General features: G+C 53.3%; 1 protein-coding gene across 6 annotated transcripts in view; it reads left to right on the top strand.

Moving 5' to 3' along the window:
* Window positions 1-26,219, top strand: part of MYBPC2 (myosin binding protein C2) — a 117,304-nt gene that overhangs the window by 82,353 nt on the left and 8,732 nt on the right. For 2 of the 6 annotated variants that reach the window (XM_090127564.1, XM_090127569.1), the window contains 5 exons: window positions 4,082-4,274; window positions 6,164-6,303; window positions 9,864-10,023; window positions 11,899-12,035; window positions 16,313-16,792. In XM_090127564.1, coding sequence (XP_089983690.1) covers window positions 4,082-4,274; window positions 6,164-6,303; window positions 9,864-10,023; window positions 11,899-12,035; window positions 16,313-16,777 — 1,095 coding nt within the window. In that variant the 3' untranslated portion in view covers window positions 16,778-16,792. Of the gene's footprint in view, window positions 1-4,081; window positions 4,275-6,163; window positions 6,304-7,828; window positions 7,931-8,795; window positions 8,880-9,863; window positions 10,024-11,898; window positions 12,036-14,785; window positions 15,038-16,312; window positions 16,793-16,954; window positions 17,142-23,365; window positions 23,406-26,219 lie in introns of those variants that run through there. The other 4 variants (XM_090127566.1, XM_090127565.1, XM_090127567.1 and 1 more) reach the window with 4 other exon arrangements.

Here is a 26,219-nt window from a genome sequence, read left to right as displayed (position 1 = left end):
CCCACAAAATCCCATATAACCCCACATGACCCCACAAAATCCCATATAACCCCATAAAATCCCCTATAACCCCATATAACCCCACAAAATCCCATATAACCCCATAAAATCCCATATAACCCCATAAAACCCCACAAAATCCCATATAACCCCACACGACCCCACAAAATCCCATATAACCCCATATAACCCCATAAAATCCCATATAACCCCACACGACCCCATAAAATCCCATATAACCCCATATAACCCCATATAACCTCATAACATCCCGTATAACCCCATATAACCCCAAAAAATCCCATATAACCCCATATAACCCCATATAACCCCATAAAATCCCATATAACCCCACACGACCCCACAAAATCCCATACAACCCCATACAACCCCATAAAATCCCATATAACCCCATATAACCCCACAAAATCCCATATAACCCCATAAAATCCCATATAACCCCATAAAACCCCACAAAATCCCATATAACCCCACACGACCCCACAAAATCCCATATAACCCCATATAACCCCATAAAATCCCATATAACCCCATATAACCCCATATAACCCCATAAAATCCCATATAACCCCATATAACCCCATAAAATCCCATATAACCCCATATAACTCCATAAAATCCCATATAACCCCATATAACCCCATAAAATCCCATAAAATCCCATATAACCCCATATAACCCCATAAAATCCCATATAACCCCACACGACCCCATAAAATCCCATATAACCCCATATAACCCCATATAACCCCATAAAATCCCATATAACCCCATATAACCCCATATAACCCCATAACATCCCGTATAACCCCATATAACCCCATAAAATCCCATATAACCCCAAATAACCCCATAAAATCCCATATAACCCCACACGACCCCATAAAATCCCATATAACCCCATATAAACCCATATAACCCCATAAAATCCCATATAACCCCATATAACCCCATATAACCCCATAAAATCCCATATAACCCCATAAAATCCCATATAACCCCATAAAATCCCATATAACCCCATATAACCCCATAAAATCCCATATAACCCCATATAACCCCATATAACCCCATAAAATCCCGTATAACCCCATATAACCCCATAAAATCCCATATAACCCCACACGACCCCACAAAATCCCATACAACCCCATACAACCCCATAAAATCCCATATAACCCCATATAACCCCACAAAATCCCATATAACCCCCATATAACCCCATAAAATCCCATATAACCCCATATAACCCCATATAACCCCATAAAATCCCATATAACCCCATATAACCCCATAAAATCCCATATAACCCTACACGACCCCACAAAATCCCATACAACCCCATATAACCCCATAAAATCCCCTATAACCCCATATAACCCCACAAAACCCCATATAACCCCATATAACCCCATAAAATCCCATATAACCCCATAAAACCCCACAAAATCCCATATAACCCCATATAACCCCATAAAATCCCATATAACCCGACACGACCCCATAAAATCCCATATAACCCCATATAAACCCATATAACCCCATAAAATCCCATAAAATCCCATATAACCCCAAATAACCCCATAAAATCCCATATAACCCCATAAAATCCCATATAACCCCATAAAATCCCATATAACCCCATATAACCCCATATAACCCCATAAAATCCCATATAACCCCATAAAATCCCGTATAACCCCATATAACCCCATATAACCCCATAAAATCCCATATAACCCCATATAACCCCATATAACCCCATAAAATCCCATATAACCCCATAAAATCCCATACAACCCCATACAACCCCATAAAATCCCATATAACCCCATATAACCCCACAAAATCCCATATAACCCCCATATAACCCCATAAAATCCCATATAACCCCATATAACCCCATAAAATCCCATATAACCCCATATAACCCCATATAACCCCATAAAATCCCATATAACCCCATATAACCCCATAAAATCCCATATAACCCCATATAACCCCATAAAATCCCATAAAATCCCATATAACCCCATATAACCCCATAAAATCCCATATAACCCCACACGACCCCATAAAATCCCATATAACCCCATATAACCCCATATAACCCCATAAAATCCCATATAACCCCATATAACCCCATATAACCCCATAAAATCCCATATAACCCCATATAACCCCATATAACCCCATAAAATCCCATATAACCCCAAATAACCCCATAAAATCCAATATAACCCCACACGACCCCATAAAATCCCATATAACCCCATATAAACCCATATAACCCCATAAAATCCCATATAACCCCATATAACCCCATATAACCCCATAAAATCCCATATAACCCCATAAAATCCCATATAACCCCATAAAATCCCATAAAATCCCATATAACCCCATATAACCCCATATAACCCCATAAAATCCCATATAACCCCATATAACCCCATAAAATCCCATATAACCCCCATATAACCCCATAAAATCCCATATAACCCCATATAACCCCATAAAATCCCATATAACCCCACACGACCCCACAAAATCCCATATAACCCCATATAACCCCATAAAATCCCCTATAACCCCATATAACCCCACAAAATCCCATATAACCCCATATAACCCCATAAAATCCCATATAACCCCATAAAACCCCACAAAATCCCATATAACCCCATATAACCCCATAAAATCCCATATAACCCCACACGACCCCATAAAATCCCATATAACCCCATATAAACCCATATAACCCCATAAAATCCCATATAACCCCACACGACCCCATAAAATCCCATATAACCCCATATAACCCCATAAAATCCCATATAACCCCATATAACCCCATAAAATCCCATATAGCCCCACACAACCCCATAAAATCCCATATAACCCCACACGACCCCATAAAATCCCATATAACCCCACACGACCCCATAAAATCCCATATAACCCCACACGACCCCATATAATCCCATATAACCCCACGTGACCCCACATGACCCCATTATATCCCATATAACCCCATAAAATCCCATATAGCCCCATAAATCCCATATAACCCCATATAACCCCATACAACCCCATATGACCCCGCACGACCCCACAAAATCCCATATAACCCCATATAACCCCATAAAATCCCATATAACCCCACATGACCCCATAAAATCCCGTATAACCCCATATAACCCCATAAAATCCCATATAACCCCATATAACCCCATAAAATCCCATATAACCCCACATGACCCCATAAAATCCCATATAACCCCATACGACCCCACAAAACCCCATATAACCCCATATAACCCCATAAAATCCCATATAACCCCACACGACCCCATAAAATCCCATATAACCCCATATAACCCCATAAAATCCCATATAACCCCATATAACCCCATAAAATCCCATATAGCCCCACACAACCCCATAAAATCCCATATAACCCCATATAACCCCATAAAATCCCATATAACCCCATATAACCCCACAAAATCCCCTATAACCCCACACGACCCCACAAAATCCCATATAACCCCATATAACCCCATATAACCCCATATAACCCCATATAACCCCACAAAATCCCCTATAACCCCACACGACCCCACAAAATCCCATATAACCCCATATAACCCCATATAACCCCATATAACCCCATAAAATCCCATATAACCCCATAAAACCCCACAAAATCCCATATAACCCCACACGACCCCATAAAATCCCCTATAACCCCACATGACCCCATAAAATCCCATATAACGCCATATAACCCCATATAACCCCATAAAATCCCATATAACCCCATATAACCCCATATAACCCCATAAAATCCCATATAACCCCATATAACCCCATAAAATCCCATATAACCCCATATAACCCCATAAAATCCCATATAACCCCATATAACCCCAATGACCCCATAAAATCCCATACAACCCCACACGACCCCATAAAATCCCCTATAACCCCAATGACCCCACATAACCCCAATGACCCCACATAACCCCATATAACCCCCCCCACCCCCCTCCCATAGGGGAAGCCCCGCCCTCACGTGACCTGGACCCGCGGCGGGTCCCCACTTCCGGCGGAAGTTCAGACCCGCACGTCGGACGTGGACTCGGTGTTCTTCATCCGCTCGGCCACCCGCGAGCTGTCCGGGGATTACGAGATGCGGGTCCGCATCGAGAACATGGAGGACAGCGCCACCGTGCGGCTCCGGATCGTAGGTACAGCATGGGAGGACTGGGGGGGGGCCGGTTCCTATGGGGTCACTATGGGGTCTCTGTGGGGTCTCTGTGGGGTCTTTGGGGTGGCTATAGGGTCTTTATGGGTCCCTATGGGGTCATTGGGGTCTCTATGGGTCCCTATGGGGTCTTTGGGGTCTCTGTGGGGTCTCTGTGGGGTCTTTGGGGTTTCTATGGGTCCCTATTGGTCTCTATGGGGGCTTTGGGGTCCCTATGGGGTCTCTGTGGGGTCTTTGGGGTCGCTATGGGGTCTTTGGGGTCTCTATGGGGTCTTTGGGGTTTCTATGGGTCTCTATGGGGTCTCTATGGGGTCTCTATGGGGTCTTTGGGGTCTCTATGGGTCTCTATGGGGTCTTTGGGGTTTCTATGGGTCTCTATGGGGTTTCTATGGGTCTCTATGGGGTCTCTATGGGGTCTCTATGGGGTCTTTGGGGTCTCTATGGGTCTCTATGGGGTCTTTGGGGTCACTATGGGTCCCTATGCATCTCTGTGGGTCTCTATGGGGTCTCTATGGGGTCTTTGGGGTCTCTATGGGGTCTTTGGGGTTTCTATGGGTCCCTATGAGGTCTCTGTGGGGTGTTTGGGGTGGCTATAGGGTCTCTATGGGTCTCTATGGGGTCTCTATGGGGTCTTTGGGGTCCCTATGGGGTCTCTATGGTCCCTATGGGGTCTTTGGGGTCTTTATGGGGTCATTGGGGTTTCTATGAGGTCACTATGGGGTCTATATGGGGTCTCTATGGGGTCTTTGGGGTCCCTATGGGGTCTCTGTGGGTCTCTATGGGGTCACTATGGGGTCTCTGTGGGGTCTTTGGGGTGGCTATAGGGTCTTTATGGGTCCCTATGGGGTCTTTGGGGTCTCTATGGGTCCCTGTGGGGTCTTTGGGGTCCCTATGGGGTCTCTGTGGGTCCCTATGGGGTCTTTGGGGTCCCTATGTGTCCCTGTGGGTCCCTATGGGGTCTTTGGGGTCCCTATGTGTCCCTGTGGGTCCCTGTGGGTCCCTGTGTGTCCCTGTGGGTCCCTGTGTCCCTGTGGGTCTCTATGGGTCCCTATGTGTCTCTATGGGTCCCCCTGGGTCCCTCTGGGTCCCTATGGGTCCCTGTGGGTCCCTATGGGTCTCTATGGGTCTGACTGTGCCCTGTGCCCCACACGTCAGAGCGCCCCGGGGCGCCGCGCTCGGTGTCGGTGACGGAGGTGTGGGGCAGCAACGCGCAGCTGCAGTGGGAGCCTATGGGTCCCTATGGGTCCCTATGGGTCCCTATGGGTCCCTATGGTTCTCTATGGTTCTCTATGGTTCCCTATGGGTCCCTATGGGTCCCTATGGGTCTCTATGGGTCCCTATGGTTCCCTATGGGTCCCTGTGGGTCCCTGTGGGTCCCTGTGGGTCTCTATGGGTCTCTATGGGTCCCTGTGGGTCCCTGTGGGTCTCTGTGGGTCTCTGTGGGTCTCTGTGGGTCTCTATGGGTCTCTATGGGTCTCTATGGGTCTCTATGGTTCCCTATGGGTCCCTATGGGTCTCTATGGGTCCCTATGGTTCCCTATGGGTCTCTATGGGTCCCTATGGTTCCCTATGGGTCCCTATGGGTCCCTATGGGTCCCTGTGGGTCCCTGTGGGTCCCTGTGGGTCTCTATGGGTCTCTATGGGTCTCTATGGGTCTCTATGGTTCCCTATGGGTCCCTATGGGTCCCTATGGTTCCCTATGGGTCCCTATGGGTCCCTATGGTTCCCTATGGGTCCCTATGGGTCCCTATGGGTCCCTATGGGTCCCTGTGGGTCCCTGTGGGTCTCTATGGGTCTCTATGGGTCCCTGTGGGTCCCTGTGGGTCCCTGTGTCCCTGTGGGTCTGACTGTGCCCTGTGCCCCACACGTCAGAGCGCCCCGGGGCGCCGCGCTCGGTGTCGGTGACGGAGGTGTGGGGCAGCAACGCGCAGCTGCAGTGGGAGCCGCCCAAGGACGACGGCAACGCCGAGATCAGCGGCTACACCGTGCAGAAGGCCGACACCAGGACCATGGTCTGCCCCATAGAGCCGCCCCATAGTGCTGCCCTGCCCCATAGTGCTGCCCTGCCCCATAGATCTGCCCTGCCCCATAGATCTGCCCCATAGAGCCGCCCCATAGATATGCCCTGCCCCATAGATCTGCCCCATAGAGCTGCCCTGCCCCTTAGTGCTGCCCTGCCCCATAGAGCTGCCCCATAGAGCTGCCCTGCCCTATAGAGCTTCCCCAGAGATCTGCCCTGCCCCATAGATCTGCCCCATAGATCTGCCCTGCCCCATAGATCTGCCCCATAGAGCCGCCCCATAGATCTGCCCTGCCCCATAGATCTGCCCCATAGATCTGCCCTGCCCCATAGATCTGTCCTGCCCCATAGATCTGCCCCATAGATCTGCCCTGCCCCATAGATCTGCCCCATAGAGCTGCCCTGCCCCTTAGTGCTGCCCTGCCCCATAGAGCTGCCCCATAGAGCTGCCCTGCCCTATAGAGCTTCCCCAGAGATCTGCCCTGCCCCATAGAGCCGCCCCATAGATCTGCCCTGCCCCATAGATCTGCCCCATAGAGCCGCCCCATAGATCTGCCCTGCCCCATAGATCTGCCGCATAGATCTGCCCTGCCCCATAGATCTGTCCTGCCCCATAGATCTGCCCCATAGAGCCGCCCCATAGATCTGCCCTGCCCCATAGATCTGCCCCATAGAGCCGCCCCATAGATCTGCCCTGCCCCATAGATCTGCCCCATAGATCTGCCCTGCCCCATAGATCTGTCCTGCCCCATAGTGCTGCCCTGCCCCATAGAGCTGCCCCATAGATCTGCCCTGCCCCAGAGATCTGACCCATAGATCTGCCCCATAGTGCTGCCCTGCCCCATAGATCTGCCCTGCCCCATAGATCTGCCCCATAGAGCTGCCCTGTCCCATAGATCTGCCCTGCCCCATAGATCTGCCCCATAGAGCCGCCCATAGATATGCCCTGCCCCATAGATCTGCCCCATAGAGCTGCCCTGCCCCTTAGTGCTGCCCTGCCCCATAGAGCTGCCCCATAGATCTGCCCTGCCCCATAGAGCTGCCCCATAGAGCCATCCTGCCCCATAGAGCTGCCCCATAGAGCTGCCCTGCCCTATAGAGCTTCCCCAGAGATCTGCCCTGCCCCATAGAGCCGCCCCATAGATCTGCCCTGCCCCATAGATCTGCCCCATAGATCTGCCCCATAGATCTGCCCTGCCCCATAGATCTGCCCTGCCCCATAGATCTGCCCCATAGAGCCACCCCATAGATCTGCCCCATAGAGCCGCCCTGCCCCATAGATCTGACCCAGACATCCGTCCTGCTCCATACATCTGCCCCATAGAGCCGCCCTGCCCCATAGATCTGTCCTGCCCCATTATCTGTCCTGCCCCCATAACTAATCCCTTAACCCCATCAGTGACCCCATAACCCCATCAGTGACCCCATAACCCCATAAGTGACCCCATAACCCTATGAGTGACCCCATAACCCCATAAGTGACCCCATAACCCCATAAGTGTCCCCTATTTCCCCAGGAATGGTTCACAGTGCTGGAGCACAGCCGCCCCACTCGCTGTGTTGTGTCTGAGTGACCCCAGATGTGACCCCATAAGTGACCCCATAAGTGACCCCATAACCCCATAAGTGACCCCATAACCCTATGAGTGACCCCATAACCCTATAAGTGACCCCATAACTCCCCTATTCCCCCTTAGGAATGGTTCACAGTGCTGGAGCACAGCCGCCCCACTCGCTGTGTTGTGTCTCAGTTACCCCATAAATAACCCCATAACTGACCCCATAAGTGACCCTATAACCCCATAAGTGACCCCATAACCCCATCAGTGACCCCATAACTCCCCTATTTCCCCAGGAATGGTTCACAGTGCTGGAGCACAGCCGCCCCACTCGCTGTGTTGTGTCTGAGTGACCCCAGATGTGACCCCATAACTGACCCCATAAGTGACCCCATAACCCCATGAGTGACCCCATAACCCTATAAGTGACCCCATAACCCTATAAGTGACCCCATAAGTGACCCCATAACCCCAAATTTTCCCCTATTCCCCCCCAGGAATGGTTCACAGTGCTGGAGCACAGCCGCCCCACTCGCTGTGTTGTGTCTCAGTTACCCCATAAATAACCCCATAACTGACCCCATAAGTGACCCCATAACCCCATAAGTGACCCCATAACCCTATGAGTGACCCCATAAGTGACCCTATAACCCCATAAGTGACCCCATAACCCCATCAGTGACCCCAAAACCCCATAAGTGACCCCATAACTCCCCTATTTCCCCAGGAATGGTTCACAGTGCTGGAGCACAGCCGCCCCACTCGCTGTGTTGTGTCTGAGTTACCCCAGATGTGACCCCATAAATGACCCCATAAGTGACCCCATAACCCCATAAGTGACCCCATAACCCCATAAGTGACCCCATAACCGTATAAGTGACCCCAAAACCCCATAAGTGACCCCATAACTCCCCTATTTCCCCAGGAATGGTTCACAGTGCTGGAGCACAGCCGCCCCACTCGCTGCGTTGTGTCTGAGTTACCCCAGATGTGACCCCATAACTGACCCCATAACCCTATAAATGACCCCATAAGTGACCCCATAACCCTATAAGTGACCCCATAACCCTATAAGTGACCCCATAACTCCCCTATTTCCCCAGGAATGGTTCACAGTGCTGGAGCACAGCCGCCCCACTCGCTGTGTTGTGTCTGAGTTACCCCAGATGTGACCCCATAAATGACCCCATAAGTGACCCCATAACCCCATAAGTGACCCCATAACCGTATAAGTGACCCCAAAACCCCATAAGTGACCCCATAACTCCCCTATTTCCCCAGGAATGGTTCACAGTGCTGGAGCACAGCCGCCCCACTCGCTGCGTTGTGTCTGAGTTACCCCAGATGTGACCCCATAACTGACCCCATAACCCTATAAATGACCCCATAAGTGACCCCATAACCCTATGAGTGACCCCATAACCCTATAAGTGACCCCATAACTCCCCTATTTCCCCAGGAATGGTTCACAGTGCTGGAGCACAGCCGCCCCACTCGCTGTGTTGTGTCTGAGTGACCCCAGATGTGACCCCATAACTGACCCCATAACCCTATAAATGACCCCATAAGTGACCCCATAACCCTATAAGTGACCCCATAACCCTATAAGTGACCCCATAACTCCCCTATTTCCCCAGGAATGGTTCACAGTGCTGGAGCACAGCCGCCCCACTCGCTGCGTTGTGTCTGAGTTACCCCAGATGTGACCCCATAACTGACCCCATAACCCTATAAATGACCCCATAAGTGACCCCATAACCCTATGAGTGACCCCATAACCCTATAAGTGACCCCATAACTCCCCTATTTCCCCAGGAATGGTTCACAGTGCTGGAGCACAGCCGCCCCACTCGCTGCGTTGTGTCTGAGTTACCCCAGATGTGACCCCATAACTGACCCCATAACCCTATAAATGACCCCATAAGTGACCCCATAACCCTATGAGTGACCCCATAACCCTATAAGTGACCCCATAACTCCCCTATTTCCCCAGGAATGGTTCACAGTGCTGGAGCACAGCCGCCCCACTCGCTGCGTTGTGTCCGAGTTGGTGATGGGCAACGAGTATCGATTCCGTGTGTACAGCGAGAACGTGTGCGGGCTGAGCCAGGAGCCGGGCACATCCCATAATACTGCCCGCATCGCCAAGGAGGGTCAGTTGTGGGGTCGCTTATGGGGTCGCCTATGGGGTTTTGGGGTCGGTTGTGGGGTCAGTTGTGGGGTTATGGGGTCAGAGATGGGGTTGTGGGGTCAGAGATGGAGGTATGGGGTTCAGGGGTCTGTGGGTTCTGTGCTGAGCCAGGAGCCGGGCACATCCCATAATACTGCCCGCATCGCCAAGGAGGGTCGGTTGTGGGGTCGCTTATGGGGTCGCCTATGGGGTCATCTATGGGGTTTTGGGGTCAGTTGTGGGGTTTTGGGGTCTGTAAGGGTGTTGTGGGGTCAGTTATGGGGCTGTGACATCACTTATGGTCTGTGGGTTCTGTGCTGAGCCAGGAGCCGGGCACATCCCATAATACTGCCCGCATCGCCAAGGAGGGTCGGTTGTGGGGTCGCTTATGGGGTCGGTTGTAGGGTTTTGGGGTCGGTTGTGGGGTCAGTTGTGGGGTTATGGGGTCAGTTGTGGGGTTATGGGGTCAGAGATGGAGCTCTGGAACTCTGGGGTCTGTGGGTTCTGTGCTGAGCCAGGAGCCGGGCACATCCCATAATACTGCCCGCATCGCCAAGGAGGGTCGGTTGTGGGGTCGCTTATGGGGTCACCTATGGGGTTTTGGGGTCGGTTGTGGGGTCAGTTATGGGGTTATGGGGTTGGTTATGGGGTTATGGGGTCAGAGATGGAGCTCTGGAACTCTGGGGTCTGTGGGTTCTGTGCTGAGCCAGGAGCCGGGCACATCCCATAATACTGCCCGCATCGCCAAGGAGGGTCGGTTGTAGGGTCGCTTATGGGGTCGCCTATGGGGTTTTGGGGTCGGTTGTGGGGTTTTGGGGTCAGTTATGGGGTCAGTTAGGGAATTATGGGGTCAGAGATGGGGTTATGGAATTCTGGGGTCTGTGGGTTCTGTGCTGAGCCAGGAGCCGGGCACATCCCATAATACTGCCCGCATCGCCAAGGAGGGTCGGTTGTGGGGTCGCTTATGGGGTCGCCTGTGGGGTTTTGGGGTCGGTTGTGGGGTCAGTTGTGGGGTTATGGGGTCAGAGATGGGGTTGTGGGGTCGGATATGGGGTTATGGGGTTCTGGGGTCTGTGGGTTCTGTCACTTATGGGGTTATGGGGTCACGTATGGGGTTATGGGGTCTTATATCGGGATATGGGGTCACTTATGGGGTAATGGGGTCACTTATGGGGTTATGGGGTCACTTACGGGGTTATGGGGTCATGTTTGAGGTTATGGGGTCACGTATGGGGATACGGGATCGCATATTTGGTTATGGGGTCACGTATGGGGCTATGGGGTCACTTATGTGGATATGGGATCACATATGGGGTTATGGGGTCACTTATGTGCTTATGGGGTCACGTATGGGGTTATGGGATCACATATTGGTTTATGGGGTCACGTATCGGGATATGGGGTCACTTATGAGGTTATGGGGTCTCGTATGGGGTTATGGGGTCTCATATCGGGATATGGGGTCACTTATGGGGTTATGGGGTCACTTATGAGGTTATGGGGTCACGTATGGGGTTATGGGGTCTCATATCGGGATATGGGGTCACTTATGAGGTTATGGGGTCTCGTATGGGGTTATGGGGTCTCATATCGGGATATGGGGTCACTTATGGGGTTATGGGGTCACTTATGAGGTTATGGGGTCACGTATGGGGTTATGGGGTCTCATATCGGGATATGGGGTCACTTATGAGGTTATGGGGTCACTTATGGGGTTATGGGGTCTCATATGGGGCTCTGGGGTCATTTCTATGCCTGTGGGGTCACTTATGGGGTCTCTCACAAGCTCTGGCCCCACATACAGTCTTATAGGGTCACGTATGGGGTCACCCCATAACCGTTCTTTTCCTCCCCCCAGGTCTGACCCTAAAAACGGTGCCCTATAAGGAACGGGATCTGCGCGCCGCCCCGATGTTCCTGACCCCATTGGTGGACCGCAGTGTGGTGGCGGGGTACAGCGTGACCCTAAACTGCGCCGTGCGGGGTCACCCCAAAGTATGGGGTCCTTTTGGGGTCCTTATGGGGTCCTTATGGGGTCGGGGTGTTTATGGGGTGGTTATGGGGTGGTTATGGGGTCAGGGGTGGTTCTGGGGTACAGCGTGACCCTAAACTGCGCCGTGCGGGGTCACCCCAAAGTATGGGGTCCTTTTGGGGTCCTTATGGGGTTCTTATGGGGTCGGGGTGGTTATGGGGTCATTATGGGGTGGTTATGGGGTCCTTATGGGGTCGGGGTGGTCATGGGGTCATTATGGGGTGGTTCTGGGGTGGTTCTGGGGTGGTTATGGGGTGGTTATGGGGTAAGGGGTGGTTCTGGGGTACAGCGTGACCCTAAACTGCGCTGTGCGGGGTCACCCCAAAGTATGGGGTCCTTTTGGGGTCCTTATGGGGTCCTTATGGGGTCGGGGTGTTTGTGGGGTCCTTATGGGGTCATTATGGGGTGGTTATGGGGTCAGGGGTGGTTCTGGGGAACAGCGTGACCCTAAACTGCGCCGTGCGGGGTCACCCCAAAGTATGGGGTCCTTTTGGGGTCCTTATGGGGTCGGGGTGGTCATGGGGTCGTTATGGGGTCATTATGGGGTGGTTATGGGGTCGTTATGGGGTGGTTATGGGGTGGTTATGGGGTCAGGGGTGGTTCTGGGGTACAGCGTGACCCTAAACTGCACTGTGCGGGGTCACCCCAAAGTATGGGGTCCTTTTGGGGTCCTTTTGGGGTCGGGGTGTTTATGGGGTGTTTATGGGGTGGTTATGGGGTCAGGGGTGGTTCTGGGGTACAGCGTGACCCTAAACTGCGCTGTGCGGGGTCACCCCAAAGTATGGGGTCCTTTTGGGGTCCTTTTGGGGTCGGGGTGTTTATGGGGTGGTTATGGGGTGGTTATGGGGTCAGGGGTGGTTCTGGGGTACAGCGTGACCCTAAACTGCGCCGTGCGGGGTCACCCCAAAGTATGGGGTCCTTTTGGGGTCCTTATGGGGTCGGGGTGTTTATGGGGTGGTTATGGGGTGGTTATGGGGTCAGGGGTGGTTCTGGGGTACAGCGTGACCCTAAACTGCGCCGTGCAGGGTCACCCCAAAGTATGGGGTCCTTTTGGGGTCCTTATGGGGTCCTTATGGGGTCGGGGTGTTTATGGGGTGGTTATGGGGTGGTTATGGGGTCAGGGGTGGTTCTGGGGTACAGCGTGACCCTAAACTGCGCTGTGCGGGGTCACCCCAAAGTATGGGGTCCTTTTGGGGTCCTTTTGGGGTCGGGGTGTTTATGGGGTGGTTATGGGGTGGTTATGGGGTCAGGGGTGGTTCTGGGGTACAGCGTGACCCTAAACTGCGCCGTGCGGGGTCACCCCAAAGTATGGGGTCCTTTTGGGGTCCTTATGGGGTCGGGGTGTTTATGGGGTGGTTATGGGGTGGTTATGGGGTCAGGGGTGGTTCTGGGGTACAGCGTGACCCTAAACTGCGCCGTGCAGGGTCACCCCAAAGTATGGGGTCCTTTTGGGGTCCTTATGGGGTCCTTATGGGGTCGGGGTGTTTATGGGGTGGTTATGGGGTGGTTATGGGGTCAGGGGTGGTTCTGGGGTACAGCGTGACCCTAAACTGCGCCGTGCGGGGTCACCCCAAAGTATAGGGTCCTTTTGGGGTCCTTATGGGGTCCTTATGGGGTGGTCATGGGGTCATTATGGGGTCCTTATGGGGTCCTTATGGGGTCACGGTGGTTATGGGGTGATTATGGGGTCAGGGGTGGTTCTGGGGTACAGCGTGACCCTAAACTGCGCCGTGCGGGGTCACCCCAAAGTATGGGGTCCTTTTGGGGTCCTTATGGGGTCGGGGTGGTCATGGGGTCGTTATGGGGTGGTTATGGGGTGGTTATGGGGTCAGGGGTGGTTCTGCGGTACAGCGTGACCCTAAACTGCCCCGTGCGGGGTCACCCCAAAGTATGGGGTCCTTTTGGGGTCCTTATGGGGTCGGGGTGGTTATGGGGTGGTTATGGGGTCAGGGGTGGCTCTGGGGTACAGCGTGACCCTAAACTGCGCCGTGCAGGGTCACCCCAAAGTATGGGGTCCTTTTGGGGTCCTTATGGGGTCGGGGTGGTCATGGGGTCATTATGGGGTGGTTATGGGGTCCTTATGGGGTCGGGGTGGTTATGGGGTGGTTATGGGGTGGTTATGGGGTCAGGGGTGGTTCTGGGGTACAGCGTGACCCTAAACTGGGCCGTGCGGGGTCACCCCAAAGTATGGGGTCCTTTTGGGGTCCTTATGGGGTCGGGGTGCTTGTGGGGTCATTATGGGGTGGTTATGGGGTGTGGGATATCTATGGGGTATCTATGGGGTCTGTATGGGGTGTCTATGGGCTGGTGAATGGCTCACTATGTGGCAGCTGTGGGTATCTATGGGCTGTTGAATGGCTCACAATGTGGCAGCTCTGGGCTAATGGATGTCTATGGGCTCACTATGTGGCAGCTATGGGCGTCTATGGGCTGTGGAATGGCTCACTATGTGGCAGCTGTGGGCTGTTGGATGTCTATGGGCTCACTATGTGGCAGCTGTGGGCATCTATGGGCTGTTGAATGGCTCACAATGTGGCAGCTGTGGGCTATTGGATGTCTATGGGCACTATGTGGCAGCTGTGGGTGTCTATGGGCTGTTGAATGGCTCACTATGTGGCAGCTATAGGATCTCTATGGGGTCTTTATGGGGGATCTGTGGGATATCTATGGGGGATGTGTGGGGCGGCTATGGGACACGTGTGGGGTTCCGCAGCCCAAGGTGACGTGGCTGAAGAACAGCGTGGAGATCGGGGCCGACCCCAAGTTCCTGTCCCTATGGGGCAGCTATGGGGCTGCTATGGGGCAGCTATGGGACCGGTGTAGGATCACTATATGGCAGATATGGGATATCATCTATGGGGTGGTGTGTGGCTCACAATGTGGCAGCTGTGGGCTATTGGATGTCTGTGGGCTCACAATGTGGCAGCTATGGGCATCTATGGTCTGTTGAATGGCTCACAATGTGGCAGCTGTGGTCTATTGGATGTTGAATGGCTCACTATGTGGCAGCTGTGGGTGTCTATGGGCTGTTGAATGGCTCACTATGTGGCCACTAGGGGCTCACTATGTGGCAGCTATGGGTGTCTATGGGCTGTTGAATGGCTCACTATGTGGCAGCTATAGGATCTCTATGGGGTCTGTGTGGGATATCTATGGGGGATTTATGGGGTGTGTATGGGGGATGTATGGGGCGGCTATGGGACACGTGTGGGGTTCCGCAGCCCAAGGTGACGTGGCTGAAGAACAGCGTGGAGATCGGGGCCGACCCCAAGTTCCTGTCCCTATGGGGCAGCTATGGGGCAGCTATGGGACTGGTGTAGGATCACTATATGGCAGCTATGGGATATCATCTCTGGGGTGGTGTGTGGCTCACAATGTGGCAGGTGTGGGCTCTTGGATGTCTATGGGCTCACTATGTGGCAGCTATGGGCGTCTATGGGCTGTTGACTGGCTCACAATGTGGCAGCTGTGGGCTATTGGATGTCTTGAGGCTCACAATGTGGCAGCTATGGGTGTCTATGGTCTGTTGAATGGCTCACTATGTGGCAGCTATAGGATCTCTATGGGGTCTTTATGGGGGATCTGTGGGATATCTATGGGGGATGTGTGGGGCGGCTATGGGACACGTGTGGGGTTCCGCAGCCCAAGGTGACGTGGCTGAAGAACAGCGTGGAGATCGGGGCCGACCCCAAGTTCCTGTCCCTATGGGGCAGCTATGGGGCTGCTATGGGGCAGCTATGGGACCGGTGTAGGATCACTATATGGCAGACATGGGATATCATCTATGGGGTGGTGTGTGGCTCACAATGTGGCAGGTGTGGGGTATTGGATGTGAATTGGCTCACTATGTGGCAGCTATGGGTGTCTATGGGCTGTTGAATGGCTCACAATGTGGCAGCTGTGGGCTATTGGATGTTGAATGGCTCACTATGTGGCAGCTATGGGCGTCTATGGGCTGTTGAATGGCTCACAATGTGGCAGCTGTGGGCTATTGGATGTCTGTGGGCTCACTATGTGGCAGCTATGGGCGTCTATGGGCTGTTGAATGGCTCACAATGTGGCAGCTGTGGGCTATTGGATGTCTATGGGCTCACTATGTGGCAGCTATGGGTGTCTATGGGCTGTTGAATGGCTCACTATGTGGCAGCTATAGGATCTCTATGGGGTCTGTATGGGGGATTTATGGGGTGTGTATGGGGGATGTGTGGGGCGGCTATGGGACACGTGTGGGGTTCCGCAGCCCAAGGTGACGTGGCTGAAGAACAGCGTGGAGATCGGGGCCGACCCCAAGTTCCTGTCCCGCCACGGGTTGGGGGTGCTGTGGGGCAGCTATGGGGCAGCTATGGGGCACCTATGGGACCGGTGTAGGATCACTAAATGGCAGATATGGGGTATCTATGGCGTGGTGTGTGGCTCACAATGTGGCAGCTGTGGGTTATTGGATGTTTATTGGCTCTCTATGTGGCAGCTGTGGGCGTCTATGGGGTGTTGGATGGCTCACTATGTGGCAGCTATGGGCTCACTATGTGGCAGCTATGGGCATCTATGGGCTGTTGAATGGCTCACTATGTGGCAGCTGTGGGCTATTGGATGTCTATGGGCTCACTATGTGGCAGCTATGGGCATCTATGGGCTGTTGAATGGCTCACTATGTGGCAACTTTGGGCTCACAATATGGCAGCTATGGGCATTTATGGGCTGTTGAATGGCTCACTATGTGGCAACTATGGGCTCACTATGTGGCAGCTCTGGGCATAGATGGGCTGTTGAATGGCTCACTATGTGGCAGCTATAGGATCTCTATGGGGTCTTTATGGGGGATCTGTGGGATATCTATGGGGGATGTGTGGGGCGGCTATGGGACACGTGTGGGGTTCCGCAGCCCAAGGTGACGTGGCTGAAGAACAGCGTGGAGATCGGGGCCGACCCCAAGTTCCTGTCCCGCCACGGCCTGGGGGTGCTGACGCTGCACATCCGGCGGCCCGGGCCGTTCGACGGCGGCACCTACGGCTGCAGGGCCGTCAATGAGATGGGCGAGGCCACCACGCAGTGCCGCCTCGACGTGTGGGGTGGGTATGGGGTTATGGGGTTATGGGGTGGTTATGGGGTGGGGTTATGGGAGGGATGGGGTTATGGGGTTATGGGGTTATGGGGTTATGGGGTTATGGGGTGGGGTTATGGGGTGGGGATGGGGTTTGTATGGGGTTATGGGGTTATGGGGGGGGTGGGGATGGGGTTATGGGGTGGGGATGGGGGTATGGGGTTATGGGGTTATGGGGTTATGGGGTTATGGGGTTATGGGGTGGGGATGGGGGTATGGGGTTATGGGGTTATGGGGTTATGGGGTTATGGGGTTATGGGGCCGTCAATGAGATGGGCGAGGCCACCACGCAGTGCCGCCTCGACGTGTGGGGTGGGTATGGGGTTGTGTGGGGCTTTATGGGGTTATGGGGTTTGTATGGGGTGGGGATGGGGTTATGGGGTGGGGATGGGGTTATGGGGTGGGGATGGGGGTATGGGGTTATGGGGTTATGGGGTTATGGGGTTATGGGGTGGGGTTATGGGGTAGGGATGGGGGTATGGGGTGGGGTTATGGGGTTATGGGGTTGGGGTTTGTATGGGGTTATGGGGTTATGGGGTGGGGTTATGGGGTTATGGGGTTATGGGGTGTCTATGGGGTTATGGGGTTATGGGGCCGTCAATGAGATGGGCGAGGCCACCACGCAGTGCCGCCTCGACGTGTGGGGTGCGTGGGGTTATGGGGTTGTATGGGGTTTTATGGGGTCATGGGGGTATGGGGTGGGGATGGGGTTATGGGGTTATGGGGTTATGGGGCCGTCAATGAGATGGGCGAGGCCACCACGCAGTGCCGCCTCGACGTGTGAGGTGCGTGGGGTTATGGGGTTATGGGGTTGTATGGGGTTATGGGGTTATGGGGTGGGGATGGGGTGCTGTGGGGTGGTGTTATGGGGTTATGGGGTGGTGTGGGGTTATGGGATGGGGTTATGGGGTTATGGGGTTATGGGGCCGTCAATGAGATGGGCGAGGCCACCACGCAGTGCCGCCTCGATGTCTGGGGTGCGTGGGGTTATGGGGTTGTATGGGGTTGTGTGGGGTTATGGGGTTATGGGGTTATGGGGTTTGTATGGGGTTATGGGGTTATAGGGTTTCTATGGGGTTATGGGGTTATGGGGTTATGGGGTTGTATGGGGTTATGGGGTTATGGGGTGGGGATGGGGGTATGGGGTTGTGGGGTTATGGGGTTATGGGGTTATGGGGTGGGGATGGGGGTATGGGGTGGGGTTATGGGGTTATGGGGTTATGGGGTTATGGGGTTATGGGGTGGGGTTATGGGGTAGGGATGGAGGTATGGGGTGGGGATGGGGTGAGGATGGGGTTATGGGGGTATGGGGGTATGGGGTAGGGATGGGGGTATGGGGTGGGGATGGGGTTTGTATGGGGTTATGGGGTTATGGGGGTATGGGGTTATGGGGGTATGGGGTTATGGGGGTATGGGGTGGGGATGGGGTGCTGTGGGGTTATGGGGTGGGGATGGGGTTATGGGGTTATGGGGTTATTGGGTTGGGGGTGGGGTCATGGGGTGGTGTGGGGTTATGGGGTTATGGGGTTATGGGGTGGGGATGGGGTTATAGGGTTATGGGGTTGTATGGGGTTTTATGGGGTTATGGGGTTATGGGGTGGGGATGGGGTTATGGGGTGGGGATGGCGTGGGGATGGGGTTATGGGGTTATGGGGTGGGGTTATGGGGTTATGGGGTGGGGATAGGGTGAGGATGGGGTTATGGGGTTATGGGGTTATGAGGTTATGGGGCCGTCAATGAGATGGGCGAGGCCACCACGCAGTGCCGCCTCGACGTGTGGGGTGCGTGGGGTTATGGGGTTATGGGGTGGTTATGGGGTTATGGGGTTATGGGGTTATGGGGTGGGGATGGGGGTATGGGGTGGGGTTGTATGGGGTTGTATGGGGCTTTATGGGGTTATGGGGTTATGGGGTTATGGGGGGGATGGGGGTATGGGGTTATGGGGTTATGGGGTGGGGTTATGGGGTGGGGATGGGGTTTGTATGGGGTTATGGGGTTATGGGGTGGGGATGGGGTTATGGGGTTATGGGGTGTCTATGGGGTTATGGGGTGTCTATGGGGTTATGGGGTTATGGGGTTATGGGGGTATGGGGTGGGGTTATGGGGTTATGGGGTTATGGGGTGCGGATGGGGTTATGGGGTGGGGATGGGGGTATGGGGTTATGGGGTTATGGGGGTATGGGGTTATGGGGTTTTATGGGGTTATGGAGTTGTATGGGGTTATGGGGTTATGGGGTTGTGGGGTTATGGGGTCTGTATGGGGTGGGGATGGGGTTATGGGGTTATGGGGTTATGGGGTTGTATGGGGTTTTATGGGGTCATGGGGGTATGGGGTGGGGATGGGGGTATGGGGGTATGGGGGTATGGGGTTATGGGGTTATGGGGGGGATGGGGGTATGGGGTTATGGGGTTATGGGGTTATGGGGTTGTATGGGGTTATGGGGTTATGGGGTGTCTATGGGGTTATGGGTGGGGTGGGGTTATGGGGTTATGGGGTGGGGATAGGGTTGTGGGGGGGTGTGGGCTTATGGGGTGGGGATGGGGTTATGGGGTTATGGGGCCGTCAATGAGATGGGCGAGGCCACCACGCAGTGCCGCCTTGACATATGGGGTGGGTATGGGGTTGTGTGGGGCTTTATGGGGTTATGGGGTTATGGGGTTATGGGGTTGTGGGGTTATGGGGTTATGGGGTGGGGTTATGGGGTAGGGATGGGGGTATGGGGTGGGAATGGGGTGAGGATGGGGTTATGGGGTTATGGGGTTATGGGGTTGTGGGGTTATGGGGTTATGGGGTGGGGTTATGGGGTAGGGATGGGGGTATGGGGTGGGGATGGGGTGAGGATGGGGTTATGGGGTTATGCGGTGGGGTTATGGGGTTATGGGGTTATGGGGTGGGGTTATGGGGTGGGGTTGGGGTGAGGAAGGGGTTATGGGGTTATAGGGTTATGGGGTTATGGGGTTGTATGGGGTTATGGGGTTTTATGGGGTTATGGGGTTATGGGGTTGTATGGGGTTATGGGGTTTGTATGGGGGTATGAGGTGGGGATGGAGGTATGGGGTTATGGGTTGGGGGTTATGGGGTTATGGGGTTATGGGGTTATGGGGTGGAGATGGGGGTGTGGGGTTATGGGGGGATGTGGGGTTATGGGGTGGGGATGGGGTTTGTATGGGGTTATGGGGTTATGGGGTTATGGGGGGGGTGGGGATGGGGTTATGGGGTTATGGGGTTGTATGGGGTTATGGGGTTGTATGGGGTTATGGGGTTATGGGGATATGGGGTTATGGGGTGGTGTGGGGTTATGGGGTTGTATGGGTTTGTATGGGGTTATGGGGTGTGGATTGGGTTATGGGGTTATGGGGTTATGGGGCCGTCAATGAGATGGGCGAGGCCACCACACAGTGCCGCCTTGACGTCTGGGGTGCGTGGGGTTATGGGGCTTTATGGGGTGGTTATGGGGTTATGGGGCTTTATGGGGTGGTTATGGGGTTATGGGGCTTTATGGGGTGGTTATGGGGTTATGGGGTCATGGGGGTATGGGGTTGTGGGGTTATGGGGTTATGGGGTGGGGTTATGGGGTTATGGGGTGGTGTGGGGTTATGGGGGGGCATGGGGTTATGGGGTTATGGGGTTTGTATGGGGTGGGGATGGAGTGAGGATGGGGGTATGGGGTTATGGGGTTTTATGGGGTTATGGGGTGGTTATGGGGTTATGGGGTTATGGGGTTATGGGGTGGGTATGTGGTTATGGGGGGTGTGGGGTTATCGGGTTTTATGGGGTTATGGGGTGGTGTGGGGTTATGGGGTTATGGGGTGGGTATGGGGTGGGTATGGGGTCATGGGGTGGGGATGGGGCTATGGGGTTATGGGGTTATGGGGTGGTGTGAGGTTATGGGGTTTGTATGGGGCGATGGGGTGGGTATGGGGCACTTATGGGGCAGGCATGGGGCAGAGCTATGGGGCAGCTATGGGGCAATTATAGGGCAGCTATGAGGCAGCTATGGGGTAGTTATGGGTCAGCTATGGGGCAGAGCTATGGGGCACTTATGGGGCCGCCATAGGGCAACTATGGGGGAGCTATGGGGCGGCTATGGGGCACTTATGGGGCAGCCATGGGGCAGCTATGGGGCACTTATGGGGCAGTTTTGGGGCCGCTATGGGGCAGAGCTATGGGGCATTTATGGGGCAGTTATGGGGCCGCTATGGGGCAGCCATGGGGCCGCTATGGGGCGGCTATGGGGCAGCTATGGGGCAGCTGTGGGGCAGAGGTATGGGGCACTTATGGGGCAGCCATGGGGCAGCTATGGGGCAGAGCTATGGGGCACTTATGGCGCCGCTATGGGGCAACTATGGGGCCGCTATGGGGCAGCTATGGGGCACTTATGGGGCAGAGCTATGGGGCACTTATGGGACAGCCATGGGGCAGAGCTATGGGGCAGAGCTATGGGGCCGCTATGGGGCAGATATGGGGCAGCTATGGGGCAGAGCTATGGGGCAGCTATGGGGCAGCTATGGGGCGGCTATGGGGCGGCTATGGGGCAGCTATGGGGCCGCTATGGGGCAGCTATGGGGCGGCCATGGGGCGGCTATGGAGCCGCTATGGGGCAGCTATGGGGCACTTATGGGGCAGCCATGGGGCAGCCATGGGGCAGCTATGGGGCAGAGCTATGGGGCACTTATAGGGCAGCTATGTGGCACTTATGGGGCAGTTATGGCGCCGCTATGGGGCAACTATGGGGCAGCTATGGGGCAGAGCTATGGGGCACTTATGGGGCAGCTATGGGGCGGCTATGGGGCAGCTATGGGGCCGCTATGGGGCAGCTATGGGGCAGCCATGGGGCGGCTATGGAGCCGCTATGGGGCAGCTATGGGGCCGCTATGGGGCAGCTATGGGGCAGAGCTATGGGGCCGCTATGGGGCAGATATGGGGCAGAGCTATGGGGCACTTATGGGGCAGCTATGGGGCAGCTATGGGGCAGCTATGGGGCAGCTATGGGGCCGCTATGGGGCACTTATGGGGCAGCCATGGGGCAGCCATGGGGCAGCTATGGGGCACTTATGGGGCAGCTATGGAGCAGCCATGGGGCAGCTATGGGGCAGCTATGGGGCAGAGCTATGGGGCAATTATAGCGCAGCTATGGGGCCGCTATGGGGCAGAGCTATGGGGCACTTATGGGGCAGCTATGGGACACTTATGGGGCCGCTATGGGGCAGATATGGGGCACTTATGGGGCAGCTATGGGGCAGAGCTATGGGGCCGCTATGGGGCAGCTATGGGGCAGCTATGGGGCAGCCATGGGGTGGCTATGGGGCAGCTATGGGGCAGAGCTATGGGGCACTTATGGGGCAGCTATAGGGCAGCTATGGGGCAGCCATGGGGCAGCTATGGGGCACTTATGGGGCAGTTTTGGGGCCGCCATTGGGCAGAGCTATGTGGCACTTATGGGGCAGCTATGGGGTACTTATGGGGCAGAACTATGGGGCAGCTTTGGGGCAGAGCTATGGGGCGGCTATGGGGCATTTATGGGGCAGAGCTCTGGGGCAGAGCTATGGGGCAATTATAGCGCAGCTATGGGGCGGCTATGGGGCAGCTATGGGGCAGCTATGGGGCAGAGCTATGTGGCACTTATAGGGCAGCCATGGGGCGGCTATGGGGCCGCTATGGGGCAGCTATGGGGCAGAGCTATGGGGCACTTATAGGGCAGCTATGGGGCACTTATGGGGCGGCTGTGGGGCAGCTATGGGGCACTTACGGGGCAGCTATGGGGCCGCTATGGGGCCGCTATGGGGCGGCTATGGGGCAGCTGTGGGGCAGCTGTGGGGCAGCTATGGGGCCGCTATGGGGCGGCTATGGGGCAGCTATGGGGCAGCCATGGGGCAGAGCTATGGGGCACTTATGGGGCAGATATGGGGCCGCCATGGGGCAGCCATGGGGCGGCTATGGGGCCGCTATGGGGCAGCTATGGGGCAGCTATGGGGCAGAGCTATGGGGCAGCTATGGGGCAGCTATGGGGCACTTATGGGGCAGATATGGGGCCGCTATGGGGCAGCCATGGGGCGGCTATGGGGCCGCTATGGGGCCGCTATGGGGCAGCTATGGGGCAGCTATGGGGCAGAGCTATGGGGCAGCTATGGGGCAGCTATGGGGCAGAGCTATGGGGCAGCTATGGGGCAGCAGTGTCTCTCTCCCCGCAGTGCCGCAGTGAGGAGCGCAGCGCAGAGCGGCGTTTTTGGGGTGAGATTCGGGGATTTTGGGGCTTTTTGGGGCTTTTTGGGATTTTTGGGGTTTTTCGGGGGGCAGATTTGGGATTTTTGGAGTCGGATTTACGATTTTGGGCTCTTTTTTGGGGTGAAATTTGGGGATGTCAGGCCAAATTTTGGGGGTGAAATTTGGGAATTTTGGGGCTCTTTTTTGGGGTAAAATTCGGGAATTTTGGGGTCATTTTTTAGGTGAAATTTGGGAATTTTGGGGCTCTTTTTTGGGGTGAAATTTTGGAATTTTGGGGCCATTTTTGGGGGTGAAATTCGGGAATTTTGGGGTCATTTTTTAGGGTGAGATTTGAGGATTTTGGGGCTCTTTTTTGGGGTGAGATTTGGGAATTTTGGGGTCATTTTTTGGGGTGAAATTTGAGGATTTTGGGGCTCTTTTCTGGGGTGAAATTTGAAGATTTGTGGCCATTTTTTGGGGTGAAATTCGGGAATTTTGGGGCCATTTTTTAGGGTGAAATTTGAAGATTTTGGGGCTCTTTTTTGGGGTGAAATTTGGGAATTTTGGGGCCATTTTTGGGGGTGAGATTTGAAGATTTTGGGGCTCTTTTTTGGGGTGAAATTCGGGAATTTTGGGGGCCATTTTTTTTGGGTGAATTTTGAAGATTTTGTGGCTCTTTTTTCGGGTGAAACTTGGGAATTTTTTTAGGGTAAAATTTGAAGATTTGGGGGCTCTTTTTCGGGGTGAAATTTGGGAATTTTGGGGTCATTTTTTAGGGTGAAATTTGAAGATTCTGGGGCTCTTTTTTGGGGTGAGATTTGGGGATTTTGGGGCTCTTTTTTGGGATGAAATTTGGGAATTTTGGGGCCATTTTTTAGGGTGAGATTTGAGGATTTTGGGCTCTTTTTTGGGGTGAGATTTGGGGATTTCAGGCCAAATTTTGGGGGTGAAATTTGGGAATTTTGGGGCCATTTTTTAGGGTGAGATTTGAAGGTTTTGGGGTCTTTTTTGGGGTGAAATTTGGGGATTTGAGGACAAATTTTGGGGGTGAAATTTGGGAATTTTTGGGCTCTTTTTTGGGGTGAGATTTGAAGATTTTGGGGCTCTTTTTTGGGGTGAAATTTGGGAATTTTGGGGTCATTTTTTGGGGTGAAATTTGAGGATTTTGGGGCTCTTTTCTGGGGTGAAATTTGGGAATTTTGGGGCCATTTTTGGGGGTGAGATTTGAAGATTTTGGGGCTCTTTTTTGGGGTGAAATTCGGGAATTTTGGGGGCCATTTTTTTTGGGTGAATTTTGAAGATTTTGGGGCTCTTTTTTCGGGGTGAAACTTGGGAATTTTAGTGCCATTTTTTAAGGTAAACTTTGAAGGTTTTGGGGCTCTTTTTTGGGGTGAATTTTGGGGATTTCAGGCCAAATTTTGGGGGTGAAACTTGGGAATTTTGGGGCCATTTTTTGGGGTGAGATTTGAAGATTTTGGGGCTCTTTTTTGGGGTGAAATTAGGGAATTTTGGGGCTCTTTTTTGGGGTGAAATTTGGGGATTTCAGGACAAATTTGGGGGGTGAAATTTGGGAATTTTGGGTCCATTTTTTAGGTGAAATTCGGGAATTTTGGGGTCATTTTTTAGGTGAAATTTGGGAATTTTGGGGCTCTTTTTTGGGGTGAAATTTGAAGATTTTGGGGCTCTTTTCTGGGGTGAAATTTGGGAATTTTGGGGCTCTTTTTTGGGGTGAAATTTGGGAATTTTGGGGTCATTTTTGGGGTGAATTTTGAAGATTTTGGGGCTCTTTTCTGGCGTGAAATTTGGGGATTTCAGGCCAAATTTTGGGGGTGAAATTTGGGATTTTTGGGGCTCTTTTTTGGGCTGAAATAGGGGAATTTTGGGGTCATTTTTTGGGGTGAGATTTGGGAATTTTGGGGCCATTTTGGGGGTGAAATTTGCAAGTTTTGGGGCTCTTTTTTGGGGTGAAATTTGAAGATTTTGGGGCTCTTTTTTTGGGGTGAAATTCGGGAATTTTAGTGCCATTTTTTAGGCTGAAATGTGAAGATTTTGGGGCTCTTTTTTGGGTTGAAATTTGGGAATTTTGGGGCTCTTTTTTGGGGTGAAATTTGAGGATTTCAGGACAAATTTTGGGGTTGAAATTTGGGAATTTTGGGTCCATTTTTTGGGGTGAAATTTGGGAATTTTGGGGCTCTTTTCTGGGGTGAAATTTGGGGATTTCAGGACAAATTTTGGGTTTGAAATTTGGGAATTTTGGGTCCATTTTTTAGGTGAAATTTGGGAATTTTGGGGCTCTTTTTTGGGGTGAGATTTGGGAATTTCAGGCCAAATTTTGGGGGTGAAAATTGGGAATTTTGGGGTCATTTTTCAGGTGAAATTTGGGAATTTTGGGGCTCTTTTTTGGGGTGAGATTTGAAGATTTTGGAGGCCATTTTTTAGGCTGAAATGTGAAGATTTTGGGGCTCTTTTTTGGGGTGAAATTTGGGAATTTTGGGGCCATTTGAGGGTGAAATTTGAAGGTTTTGAGGCTCTTTTTTGCGTGAAATCTGAGGATTTTGGGGCTCTTTTTTGGGGTGAAACTTGGGAATTTTGGGGTCATTTTTTGGGGTGAGATTTGAGGATTTTGGGGCTCTTTTTTGGGCTGAAATTGGGGGATTTTGGGGTTGAATTTTGGGGTGAAATGGGGGAATTTTGGGGTCATTTTTGGGGGTGAAATTTGGGAATTTTGGGGTCATTTTTGTGGGTGAAATTTGAGGATTTTGGGGCTCTTTTTTGGGGTGAAATCTGAGGATTTTGGGGCTCTTTTTTGGGGTGAATTTTGGGGATTTCAGGCCAAATTTG

The sequence above is a fragment of the Phasianus colchicus genome, chromosome 31, assembly GCF_987193195.1.
Source record: "Phasianus colchicus chromosome 31, bPhaCol1.hap1.1, whole genome shotgun sequence".
Classification (NCBI taxonomy): domain Eukaryota; kingdom Metazoa; phylum Chordata; class Aves; order Galliformes; family Phasianidae; genus Phasianus; species Phasianus colchicus.
This window is presented reverse-complemented; position numbering and strand designations above follow the sequence as displayed.